Source organism: Capra hircus, chromosome 1, assembly GCF_001704415.2.
Source record: "Capra hircus breed San Clemente chromosome 1, ASM170441v1, whole genome shotgun sequence".
Classification (NCBI taxonomy): Eukaryota; Metazoa; Chordata; class Mammalia; order Artiodactyla; family Bovidae; genus Capra; species Capra hircus.
The window spans coordinates 66368347-66381025 of record NC_030808.1 but is presented as its reverse complement, the minus strand read 5'-3'; the positions used below and the strand labels follow the sequence as shown (position 1 = coordinate 66381025).

Genomic DNA, 12679 nt, shown 5'->3' with positions numbered 1-12679 from the left:
AAGGCTGTGTGGAGGAGAATCTTTGAGCATTCATTGATCTAATACATCAGACATGCTGGCCATGCTGGCCACTGCAGACAGGATAAAAGCGTGAGGACACCCAGAATCTGCTCCTCTCCAGTGTGAGCACTCAAGCACCTGCCAGTCTATCAAAGAGCATTCCAATTCCTAGTAGGTGATCCTTCACATTGCTCCCTTCAAAATGGGTCTGGGACTTCCCAGGTAGTCTAGTGATTGGGAATCCACCTGCCAATGCAGGGGACATGGGTTCGATGCTCGGCTAGAGAAGATTCCACGTGCCCTGCCTGGGGCAACTAAGCCCCTGAGCCACAACTACTGAACCCGGGCTCTAGATTTCTTGAAGATGCAACTACTGAAGCCTGTGCACCCAAGAGCAAGTGTTCTGCAACAAGAGAGGCCACCATAATGAGAAAACCACACACCACAACTAGAGAGCCTGTGTGGAGGAACAAAAACCCACCATAGACAAAAAAAAAAAAAAAAAGGATCTGGCTATAAAGTCAACTCAACCATAGGATCTGCTTCTCCTGTATGCACTGTTCCATAATTTCTCCTAACTTTCTCTGTGCTTCTTCATTGGTTACAATAGCTCCATGCACATATCTTCTGCCTGTGGGGTCCGCACTCTCATTTGAATATTTTAGCTTCCCCTTTACTATAATGAACACTTTGTCCGTGACTCACTTCTGGAAGGAGTCAGGTTCCCTTTGGATTATGAACCTAAGGCTCTTTAGAGGAGCTCCAGGGGTTCCCCTTTCTTATTCTGCCTAGTTTCTCTCTGCTAGTCTCCAGGTATTCCCTCTCTTTCTTCGCCTATCTTCCCACCTACTCTATCCCCACAGTACTTTAGACAGAAGTACCCACAATTGCAGTCATTTCTAAGAACTGCTTATCATTTAGGCTCAATTAGCCATTTAGGTTTATTAGGCTCAATTCCCCTTCATCACAGTACCAATGAGGCGCATGATCAAATATAGTCAGAAAAACATCCTTTCCTGTCCTGGCTTCTCAGTGAGCTCAGCCACCACTGAGAGCCCTTTCCTCTGCAGTTTTGGGTGGTGGTCGAGGCTGCTTGACAGACTTAAAATTTAATTTATTTATCTGGCTGTAGTGGCACACAGGATCTTCAATCTTTAGTTTTGGCATGTGGGATCTAGTTCCTTGATCAGGGATCAAACCCAAGCCCCCTGCATTGGGAGCTTGGACTCTTAGCCACTGGACCACCAGGGAGGTCCCTTGACAGGCTTTTGATGTGGGTCTCCAAAACTTGGAGAGGCTGAAAAACACCCTGGAGAAGCTGTCTTGATGTATTTCCACTTTCCAGGACATGGCCAGTTCTATATTTGAGCATGGGACTGGGTCACCAATAATTGAAAGCCAAGATCTTTGGTGGTAAAAGATCTTTGCCTAAAGGGGTATCCAAATATCATGTAAAGCATTCATTAGTGCAGAGCTTCCGATTTCTTTTCACCTTATGGCGAACACAGAAGGTGGGGTGAATGGAGGAGACTGACTAGTTCTGACCACCCTAGACCCCACCCACCATCCCAGACCCAGAGACGATTAGTGTCTTAGCTCATCTGCAGCACCCTTGGGTGTTCTGGCTCACCAGTTAGGAAGTTCCAAGTTACTGGACCATTTTTTCTGAAGGACAAAGCATTTTTACACTAAATGGAACTTCTCAGAAATGAGGGAATGGTAAGGGCTTTGATTTTGGGAATTATAATGTGAAAGTGACACCTTTTTCTTTCATTGAAACAACCTCCTTCTTGTTCTATTATGAGATCTCATCAGGCAGGTAGTTAGATTAATTGTTGAGATGTTATTGTTTTTAGAGAGTTCCATTTGCAGACTCAAGTGACAGAAAAGTCTGTTCAGGCCTTTTGTAAATTTATTCCTTATTGTTCACTTCTTGATCTTTTGAAAAATGGGCCAAAAGGGTTTCAAAGATTTGAAAATTACAAACAAACATATCCTTCATGGATATGTTTCTTTTAAAGAATGCATTTATAGTATTTGTCTACTTTTAGAAAGGCAAACTATAAAAGTGGGATAAATACCACTTCATTACCCACTCCTCCCCCAAAAAAGCCCCTTAAAAACACACAAAACTTTTTTGTTGTAAGAGGGAAGAGTTTCATGAATGATTCAGAAAACTTCTAACCACAACTTTTTCCAGCCAGCTCACTTGTTCCAGCCACTTGGTGGCGTGAGTGGCATAAGAAATACAATTGGGGCCTCTGTTATGGCACCCCACTCCAGTACAGTTGCCTGGAAAATCCCATGGATGGAGGAGCCTGGTAGGCTGCAGTCCATGGGGTTGCTAAGAGTCAGGCACGACTGAGCGACTTCGCTTTCACTTTTCACTTTCATGCATTGGAGAAGGAAATGGCAACCCACTCCAGTGTTCTTGCCTGGAGAATCCCAGGGACAGAGGAGCCTAGTGGGCTGCTGTCTACGGGGTCACACAGAGTCGGACACGACTGAAGCGACTTAGCAGCGGCAGAAGTCCTCACCTTGCAGGGCAGTGGTTCCCAGCTCTGCTGTGCATTAAACTCCTCTAGAGAGCTTTCAGAACTTCTGATGCCCAGGCTGCATCTCACATTAATTAAACAAGGATCTCTGGTGGGTGAGTCCTAGTCATCAGTATGTTTAAACCTCTTGAAGTGATTCCAACATGCAGCCATGATGGAGAACTGGGGCCACAGATATACTTACATTGGTTTGACTGATAATCATTATGGTTTCCTCAACACTTTTAAAATTCAAGTTCAACTTAACTTGATCTTTCATCCAAACCACAATGAATTAAAACCCTCCCCTTCATGTTCTTTATTTACTTGATGGCAGTTACATCTTACATCTGTTGACCATGACAATTTGCTTTAATTGTGTTTTAAAATAGCACTGCACAATATGCTAAATATAAAGATGCATATTTGCATCTTGTCCAACACATTTACTGTTGCGAGCTTTGTTAGATCATTTTGGCACAAAGATTACAGAGCCAGGGCTTCCCCATGGGAAACACCTTTAATTCCCTGAAGTAAGGATTCGGGAAATGATGACAAGACTTTCTCAGTTGCCACATATATAAAAAGGGATAATGGCTATCACCAAGGAAATGGAAACCTTCCAGCCTAGAAATGTGAATTAGCAAAGTTACTCTTGCAAATTTTAAATACTAGATGTTGAAGAAAATAATTTAAAGTGTGATTTATAATTACATTTAAAAATTGATATCAGAGATGCAACACAGTTGGGCTGATTCTCCCATCCACGGACATTTAGGTTGTTTCCAATTTTTCACTATTATAAAATGATGTCACAGACCTATAAATATTAACATGAAAAAAGGTTTGCTCTATAGACTTAATGGGAAAAAAATCAGTCACAAAATGGCATTTAGAGTTTGCTGTCTTTTTTTGGTGAAAAAAAACATGCAACTTTGAACGAATATTTATTAAAGCACTTATTTCAGTGAATTGTTAGTATTTGAAAATGCAGACATCTATTTCCCTATCTAGGCTGAGCTCTTGCACAGTAGACACTGCTCATTCAACAAGTACTTGTAGAATGAAACAGGATATTTTCCAGTTCTAGAATGTGCAAGATAATGATTAAGTTCTGGTGAGAAAATAGGCTCTACTTTCCTCTGAGCTAAACTTTCAACCAGAGGAGAGACAGAGACTTTTCAGGGAATAGGATTTATGGCGGATATTTTGGGTTTGAAAGGTGGAATTTACAGCATTTGGTCTTACATCCTTTTAGGAAGGGCAGAAGAATGGCCATAAGCACTAAAGTTAAAGAAAAAAGTTTTATGTTTGAAAGAATTTTGGAAGAATTGTGAAGGTCTAGTAGACGTTGATGGCTTTGGGGTCTCAGAAATCCCCAATGGTCATAATACAGATAATTAAAAGATCTTTGGTGCCAAAGTAAAGCCAGAGAAAGGAAAATATAACAGCAAACTGTATCAACACTGGGTGTGGCATCCTCCAAGCCTGCTGCTCCTGATTCCTGCCCTCATTGCCCCATCTAAGGCAGCATGGGTACCTGGGGGATGTAGAAGAGCCCCAGCAGGTTGGCCACTGCTGTGGAGATGCCCGAGCCAGTAGCTCCCACCACTGCGATGGTAGAGGGGATGTGCTCTGAGCAGTTGCAGAACTCATCAAGGTTCAAAGAGTCGATTTTATTCTGCGCCACAAAACTCAGGGTGGCCTCCAAGGCTTTAGAGACGGTGTTACAAGTGTCGAATATCCTGTATCCCAGGGTCATGTTGGGAAGAAGGGCTGGACTGCTGTTTATTTCCTCTATGGCAAATATCATAGCTTGTAACCAGCGAAATCCTCGGAAATTATACCTGGAAGAAAGAAGAAATGGAAGAAAGCAAGAGGCTTTCTGGTCAACTTTTTTAGAGTACAGACCGGGCAAAGCTGGGTTTGAGCCTGGCTCTGTAACTCTAATTTCATGACATTGCCTTTTCTGAGACTCAAAGTCCTCTCTGTAAAACAGGGATAACACCTACCTCAGAGGGAGGCTGTGAATATGAGATAACTACACAAAATTCTCAGTGTGGTGCCTCACACAAAGTTAGAGATCAATAACAACAAGGATTGTGGTAATAGAATGAATCACTTTTTATGCATCATCCAGTAAAGAATCTGAAGTAGCTGATATGAAGTATTTCAATAACAGTACTACAGAGATTAAAAAAAAAGGATCAGGGAAAATATAAATAGATTAGGATTTTAACACATAGGAACCTAAAACTAGTTTCAGATTTGCAGTCACAAATTTAAACTATGACATTTCTGGAGGCTGAAGGGGAAAGAGAAATGAGTGATCTCATCTTCATAAACAAACAAGCAAACAAACAAATATTATGTGTAGGAAGCTGTTCACAAACAGTGGTCACTTCTGGGCGGTAGAATGATGAGTTTTAACATTGTGTGCTTTTTCTGGTCTCTTTCATACTTTGTATTTTTAAAAATGAGCATGCACTGCTTTTCAAAGAACATTATTTTAAATAAAAATCAGGCAAATGAACAAAGAGAAATAGGGTCCGTGACATAGCTTTTGCCCTCCCAGGACACAGCACATAGTGAGAACTTGGTAAGTGTTCTAGATCTGTATCAGTGCCCAGAGAAGAAAACCTAACAATTTTGCAGGTTCTCTCTTTGTATTGTGGGTTTCATGACTTGAACTCAGTGGCAGGGGGAAAGAAATATAAGTTGTTATACTTCACTGTATCAGTTAGCTTCCCAAAGTTCCTGGTCTAACTTTTAATGTGACATTTTCTCTTAGTGATATTTGTTCATATTTCCTTCATTTGTTTATTTTTAAACCTGAAAAGTCATGAAGACATATTATAGAATTTTTCATTACACAAAACATCTATACTGCTAAACTGATTTTCCTATCTTTGTGTGTGAGTGTGTGTGTGTCTGTGCACGTGTGTGCTCTGTTGCTCAGTAATGTGTGATTCTTTGCTGCCCCATGGACGATAGCCTGCCATGCTCCTCTGTCCATGGAATTTTCCAGGCAAGAATACTGGTGTGGGTTGCCATTTCCTTCTCCAATCTTTCTTTAATACAATTAATATATACATATTACTTCAGGGCAAGCTCTTATGTGATCTCAGCTATGTATGTGGTGCCTGCACAACTCTGTCCTGTAGGGTACAACAAAGAGGATATATGTCCTCATGGATTATGTGAAGGTTATAAGCAGCATCGTCAAAACTCTGTACTTAGCTTTTCTGCACTCATTAAAAAATGTGAGAATGTTATCTAATTTGTGAACCCTCCTTAGAACATGAGCAGAAAACCAGTTTTGCTGGAACAATTATATTTTTCGTTTTAATTTTCTATCTATCAGAAAGACAAAGGAGAAGTGCTGGATCCCATCTGGAAGTTGTAAGTTTCAAGAGAAAGTGCTCTTCTCTCTCAGAAGACCGGTCAAGGCTTGAGGTGCAGTAACGGTCTCTGATGTTCAGATTAAGGGTGGTGATATACAGCCTACTGTCCTCTGGAGAAGTCAGACACTATTTGAAGCAATTGTGCCCAGTGTTAGATGCCAGAAGAGGAGTCATGATAAATTAGGGAACATTAGACAGAGGGCATCCAGAGTGGTGAGGGTCTGAAAATCATGCCATGAAATAATTATTTAGAAAACTGAGACTATTAGGTCTGGAAAAGAAATGATTCAAGAGGGCATGTTAGCTGTCTTAAGTGGCTGCAGATAGAGTCCATGCGGGAGTTAGATGGATTCTGTGTCAGCAGGAGGATTTCAGCTTTCTATAAGACTTTCTGATAGGAGTGGTTCCAAATGCTATGGGCTGCATTTTGAAGATGCCTGGGTCATGCCAGTCACTAAAGCTTCTTTCAACTTTAAAATCCTTAAAAAAATCAGAGTGAGGCAGCCAACACTCAATTATGACCACTGGGGGCACTTAAGGTCAATGGGAGGTTTTACTACTCAGGTTTGCAAAAACCTACAATAAAATTTCTTTCTAGGTACTTAATCTTCCATTAAGCAACACTGCCTCCAGGTGAACAATGATGACTCAGTTACCCAGTGACCGAGCACAGGCTCCAACAGCCAATGGGTTTTTCTATTTAATATCTTTGACATTTGATTTTTAGAAAAATTTCTTTTAAAAAAATGAGGGGAGGGGATAATAAGCATCAGCATGACGACTAATCACCATTTTTGAAAAGAGAACCAACTTTGAAAAAATTATTTTGGGTTTGGTACAGCTTTTCTCTAACCACCCAGAGGAGAAGCAACTTCTGACTTTACCTGATACACTCCACGGACTCCGGCCTCGACTTTAGATCCTGATCTTTTGCTGCAACCCCAAAATGAATAGGAAAGAGCCCCCCGAGGATAATGTCCCCTTTCTTCTGGGCTCGCTGGTCAGGCCCATAGGCGGAAGTGCACCAGGTAGAAAAAGCCAAGAGGATCCAACAGCAGCTATTAAGTGCCATAGTTCTGCTTTCTCTCCAGGGAGAGGGACACGAGCGCTGGTGGTCTGGGGCCCCCTGAGGACTTTTCCCCTTGGTGTGACTCACTCCCTGCAGTGGGGGCACATGTCTACAGAATTAATAGAATGGAACCGTGGTGTTTGAATTTCCATTTCTGCCTTCTCCACTGCAGACTAGTGAGGTGGGTGGCTCTTGAGTCTTCAGAAGTCACATCATGCAGAGACCGTGTGTAGTACTTTCTAAAAAAAAGAGAGGAAAAATGAATTCAACTAAGCCTCAATCCCATGTTAGGATGACTGCAACAGAAATGGCTCAGTATTTCCATTTAGAGAGGCAGGTGGGGAGGGCATGGCTTAGAGGCTCATGTTTATGGCAATTCTTGTAAGATACAGAAAACTTTACTTGCCCATATTCAGAGCAGAACCATGTTTAAAGAGGCCGCTGATAAACTAAAGCTCCACTGATGTTGCCACTGAATTTTAATCTATTCATTCTTCCCTATGAATAATGCTTAGAACTGGCCTAGTGGTAGCTATTCCTTGTATCATAATACTGTTAATGCTTTTTTATTCAGAATACATGTTTTTATGGAAAATACAGATTGGGTCACATTTAAGTTTAAATCTGACTGTAAGTCAAACAAAAATGTCAGAGAAGGCCACTTATTTTTATTTACTATGGTAGCCTCCCATTTTGGGGCCTCTTCATTCCAGATCTATGGTTTCAGTTTGTAAAATGATACTCTATAAACCTTCGAAGAGCAGTTCTTGTAAAGGATGCAGATAAATCAAGGGTCTGATTATGTTCTACCAGACTCTACAGCTGGATCTAGGGAATGGTCCTTCTGCCTTAGCACCATTATCCTAGGAGGAGCTCTCTGCTTCTTACTTTACACTCTGTCTCACCCTTTCTGTGGGTCAACTCCCAATCACCAACTACATGTTGATTGCACAGCCTCTCCTGAGGCTCAGGCCAGGCTCAGGCCCAAGCACTGCAACTGTCAACTGGGCATCTCCACCCCAATGTCCCACAGGTGCTTCCAACTTGACAGACTCTAAACTCACCTTCATCTCAACCTTGTTCCTCCATTTTCTGGCTCAACAAATGACATGTTATCCACAAAGACACTACCTCTTCCCTCCTCTCATGACTGTCCTTCACATTCAAATAGTTACTAAGTTCTATAGACTCTACTTCTTAAATGTCATTGGAATGCACCCACCGTTTCCCATTCCCAAGGCCATCTTAAGTCCACCAGCATTTCTTATCTGGATTTGTGCAGTTATTTCCTAACTGGTCTTCCTGTCTCTGGTTTTGTCCCTTTGCAATCCACCTTTGCAAGTCTTTGGATGCTATGGAACAAGTGGTTTGGAGCACAGGCTGTGGAGTTTGAACCATAGTTCTAACCATCTGACTTTGGAAAAGTTACTTAACCTCTGAACTCAATAAAATAATGCATGGAGAGCCATTAGCACAGTGTAACTAGTAAACTCACAGGAAACGCCAGCTGTAATGAATACCTTTCCAGTCTCACTCTTGCTAGTCTTCCCTTTGAACTTCACACTGCAGCCTCACTGAACTTCCGTTACATCCTCAAGTACAGGCCTTTTAAAAAATCCTTAGACCTCACATATGCCATTCCCCTACCATGATCCCTCTGGCCTAAACTATGCCTGGAAAATATCTCCTTGTCTTTCAGCTTTCAGACATCCATAACTGAACTCCTGTGGGCCAGACACAGCCTTGTACCAAGATGTTCGTCCAGCTTGGGAGTGGAGCACAGGTTGGATTTCTAGCCACACTAACCCCTCAGTTGTGCAGTGAGCAACTTAGAGGACTCTTCAAGGACTCTCAGATTAGTTAGGTCCACCTGTTAGAGTTTTTTATATCTTGTATCTTGGAGTTCCAGTCTTGGAAGACTGATCACACTTTATTATAATTAGATGCATAACTGATTTTATACTCCAAGCTCTTAACCATGGTCATATGCATCCCTAGCCCCTTAGGAGCCCATCTGCTTCTCCAGTAGTCACACTAGCAGAGGGTGCTGAGCCCTCATTGGAAGGAGCACCCCAGCAGATACTCAACATTCACAGAATTGTCTCCAATAATGTCTGAACATCCATGACCATCCTAGTTCTATGTCTCCAGTCCTGCTCTCAGACTTTGGGCTTCATTTCTTGTCCTTGGTCATATATGCATTCATACATTTAATCAGTACATGTGCTAAGGACTGGAAATATAAAGGTGCCACACACAAGGATGTTCTCTACCCTCAGCAGCTCCCCAACCAGTGGGCAGAATCTACCTCAACATTCAGAGGTAAACTACACACACACACACACACACACACACACACACACACACACACATAATAGTAACTTTGTTTCCAGTGATTGCATTCAACTTTGCTCACCAGCAGTTAGCACAACGTCTGAAATAGGAATTGCTGAGTATTTGTTTGTTGAATGAATGCATATACAGGATAGTACTTTGGAGGAAGATAGAAACTAGCATCATGTCAGGTCCTTTAAACATCCAGTGTATTTTGAACCTTACAGTGGTAAAGAGGGCAATACCAATTCCACTTTCTAGATGGGGAAATGGATTACTCATGTGAGAAATTCTGGTGCTTGAATTAAGAATGACTCAAGAACTCAGAATTTTAAGAAATCCTGTGTGGTGTACTTAATGAGGAAAGGGGACATTATAACTTGCTAGGGGAAGTCTCTGAGACCTGTTAGATTTTTCCTGTGAAAGATTAACTACCTGGAGAAGTTTATTAACTTCATTAGTACATTCAACAGAAAATTTATGGCAAGTAATAGATAAAGTAGAGATTTGGGGTCAATTTGCAGCAGTTAATTCCACAAGTCTAATGTGGTTTCCAAACTACCCTTTTTAGTCTAATTACCGGGGTCTAATTGCTTTCAAAGCTGAGAATCATTTTATATCCTTCTTCCCCCTTACCTCCCACATCCAAATATATTGTTCCATTGACTCTACCATCTCTTTCCACTCCATTTTTCCTTCTCGATTCTTGTTGCCACTGCTTTAGCCAGACTACCATTGCCCCACCACCCCCAACTTCTTTGTTGCAAAAGTTTTCTTATCTTTCCACCTCATTCCTCCTAACCCCTACATATTGACGATCACAGAAGTATCAAGTGTGATCCTAGCACAGTGGATTAACTATTGGGTTCATCATTGTGACTTTAGCTTGTAATAATTAGCAGGCAAAAGTTCTGAATAATCACTAACATTTCAGTTGTAGGATCTATGGTAGGGACTTTGAATTGTATCCCTCATATTATAGTCCATTTATGGCACAGACATTACTTTGCCAACAAAGGTCCGTCTAGTCAAGGCTATGGTTTTTCCAGTGGTTGTGTACGGATGTGAGAGTTGAACTGTGAAGAAAGCTGAGTGCCGAAGAATTGATGCTTTTGAACTGTGGTGTTGGAGAAGACTCTTGAGAGTCCCTTGGACTGCCAGGAGATCCAACCAGTCCATCCTAAAGGAGATCAGACCTGGGTGTTCTTTGGAAGGATTGATGCTAAAGCTGAAACTCCAATACTTTGGCCACTTCATGCGAAGAGTTGACGCATTGGAAAAGACTCTGATGCTGGGAGGGATTGGGGGCAGGAGAAGGGGATGACAGAGGATGAGATGGCTGGATGGCATCACTGACTTGATGGACATGAGTTTGAGTGAACTCGGTGAGTTGGTGATGGACAGGGAGGCCTGGCGTGCTGCAATTCATGGGGTCGCAAAGAATCGGACATGACTGAGTGACTGAACTGAACTGAAAATAGTTTTTACCTGATAAGGTTGTTCAGAATAAAGACTACTTTCTCCATAATTATGTGTGGTCATATGACTACATTATAATTATGTGTGGCCATATGACTACGCTTTAGCCAATGGGATGTAAGCTGAAGTACCCTATGGCAGCTTCTAGGAAACTATGCTTAAGAAAGAGTTGGTGTTTGTTCTTTGTTATTTCATCTCCCCCTTCCTCTGTTCTGCTGCATGGAGGTGGCTGTGACAGCTGGAGCCTATCTTGAACCCTGAACCATATCCCAGGGAATGATGGTGCCATGACCTGAGGATTTCATGGAGCAGAATCTCAGGCTGTTCCTGAACTTCTACATGACAGAAAAAGAAACCTTCTAGCTGGTTAAGCCACTGTCATATATATATATATATACACACACACACATTATATATATACACACATATATATTACATATACATATATATATATACACATATATATATGCAGCTATGTTAACAGTTGGTTTCCCTTGGTGGCTCAGTAGTAAAAGAATCTGCCTGCCAATGCAAGAGATACAGGACAGCCCAGTTTGATCCCTTGGTTGGGAAGATCCCCTGGAGGAGGAAATGGCAACCCACTCCAGTATTCTGGCCTGGAAAATCCCATGGACAAGGAACCTGGTGGGCTACAGCCCACAGAGTTGCCAAGAGTTGGACATGACTGAGCGACTAAGCAGCACATGCATGATGTTAACAGTATCTTATCCAAGAGTCACAAATAAACTCATTTGTTCTCCTCACTATAAGTTCATTTCACTTAAATCCTATATAATCATGTTTACCTCCTGCAAAAAGTATCTCAAACATAAGCTGAAGCTAGTATTTCTTCTTTATCTCAATGGCAGATAGAAGAAGAAGAAATGACTCAGACTAGTTGGTTTTAATTTAGAAGGTCCTTGAAGTCATGAGTGTTTCAGTACTGACAGGTGATTGATTGATCATTGAGCTCCTCATCCAAGAGACTTGGGATGGGAGATCAGAGCAGACTGGTCTATGGTTCCACAAGTTCATGAGCTTCTAAATTCATGCAATTACTTATTCACTCAAAAAACATTGATTGAGCTCCTCTATTTGCTAGACACTAGGGAGTGCAAGGTATTGAGGCAAGAAAGTTGAGACTGTTGTCTTCAAGGCGCTCATGGTTTAAAAGGAGACAGGATGGTGTATTATAATTACAGTGATACAAATGCTAAGAAGAAGAATGAATTAAGCATTGAGAAACTACAAAGGGAGGAGTGACATTCTTTCTGGTGACTGCCAGACAAAATTAATTCATAGTGGGACCTGGAAGCTTCAAGGGGGTGGGGCCTGTCTCTCTTCCCCATTGTAAACTGGCACCAAGCACAGTGCCTAGAACTTAGTAGATGCTCCACAGATATTTGCCAAATGAATAAATGAAGTATAAGCGGTTAAAACTAGGGACTGGTTGGGCATCGCACGGAGTCGGACACGACTGAAGTGACTTAGCAGCAGCAGCAGCAACAGCAGGGCAATTCTAGGATGGAACAGGGAAGAGGTCAACCCACAAGACTGAAAGTTCCCAAGGGAAGGGGCTTCATGATCACAGTTGCATCCCCAGCATGGAACTAGGAACCTGGTACTGAATGGGTGCCCAAAAAATACCTGTTGAACTTGCATTTGTCCAAAAAGATGGATGGCTCATCCAAATTCCAGAGTCAAGGACAAATTAACACAGGACAGCGAGGCAAGGTTAGGGGGTCAGCACAGAAACATTTCAAGTTTCATAAAAGAAATCTTGGCTCTTGCCCCATGGCTTTAACATTTTGAGAAATTTGGTACCCTAGAGGAGAACGGTTTTGCCCACCTTTCAATGA

The 12679-nt window shown here is 41.9% G+C and overlaps 1 protein-coding gene across 2 annotated transcripts in view; it reads right to left on the bottom strand.

Moving 5' to 3' along the window:
• Positions 1-7253, bottom strand: part of CASR (calcium sensing receptor) — a 30562-nt gene extending 23309 nt beyond the window's left edge. Inside the window, exons 1-2 of one of the 2 annotated variants that reach the window (XM_018059989.1) lie at positions 6823-7253; positions 4075-4381 (exon numbers count right to left, since the gene is read on the bottom strand). In XM_018059989.1, coding sequence (XP_017915478.1) covers positions 4075-4381; positions 6823-7010 — 495 coding nt within the window. In that variant the 5' untranslated portion in view covers positions 7011-7253. 2 annotated transcript variants of the gene reach the window in all.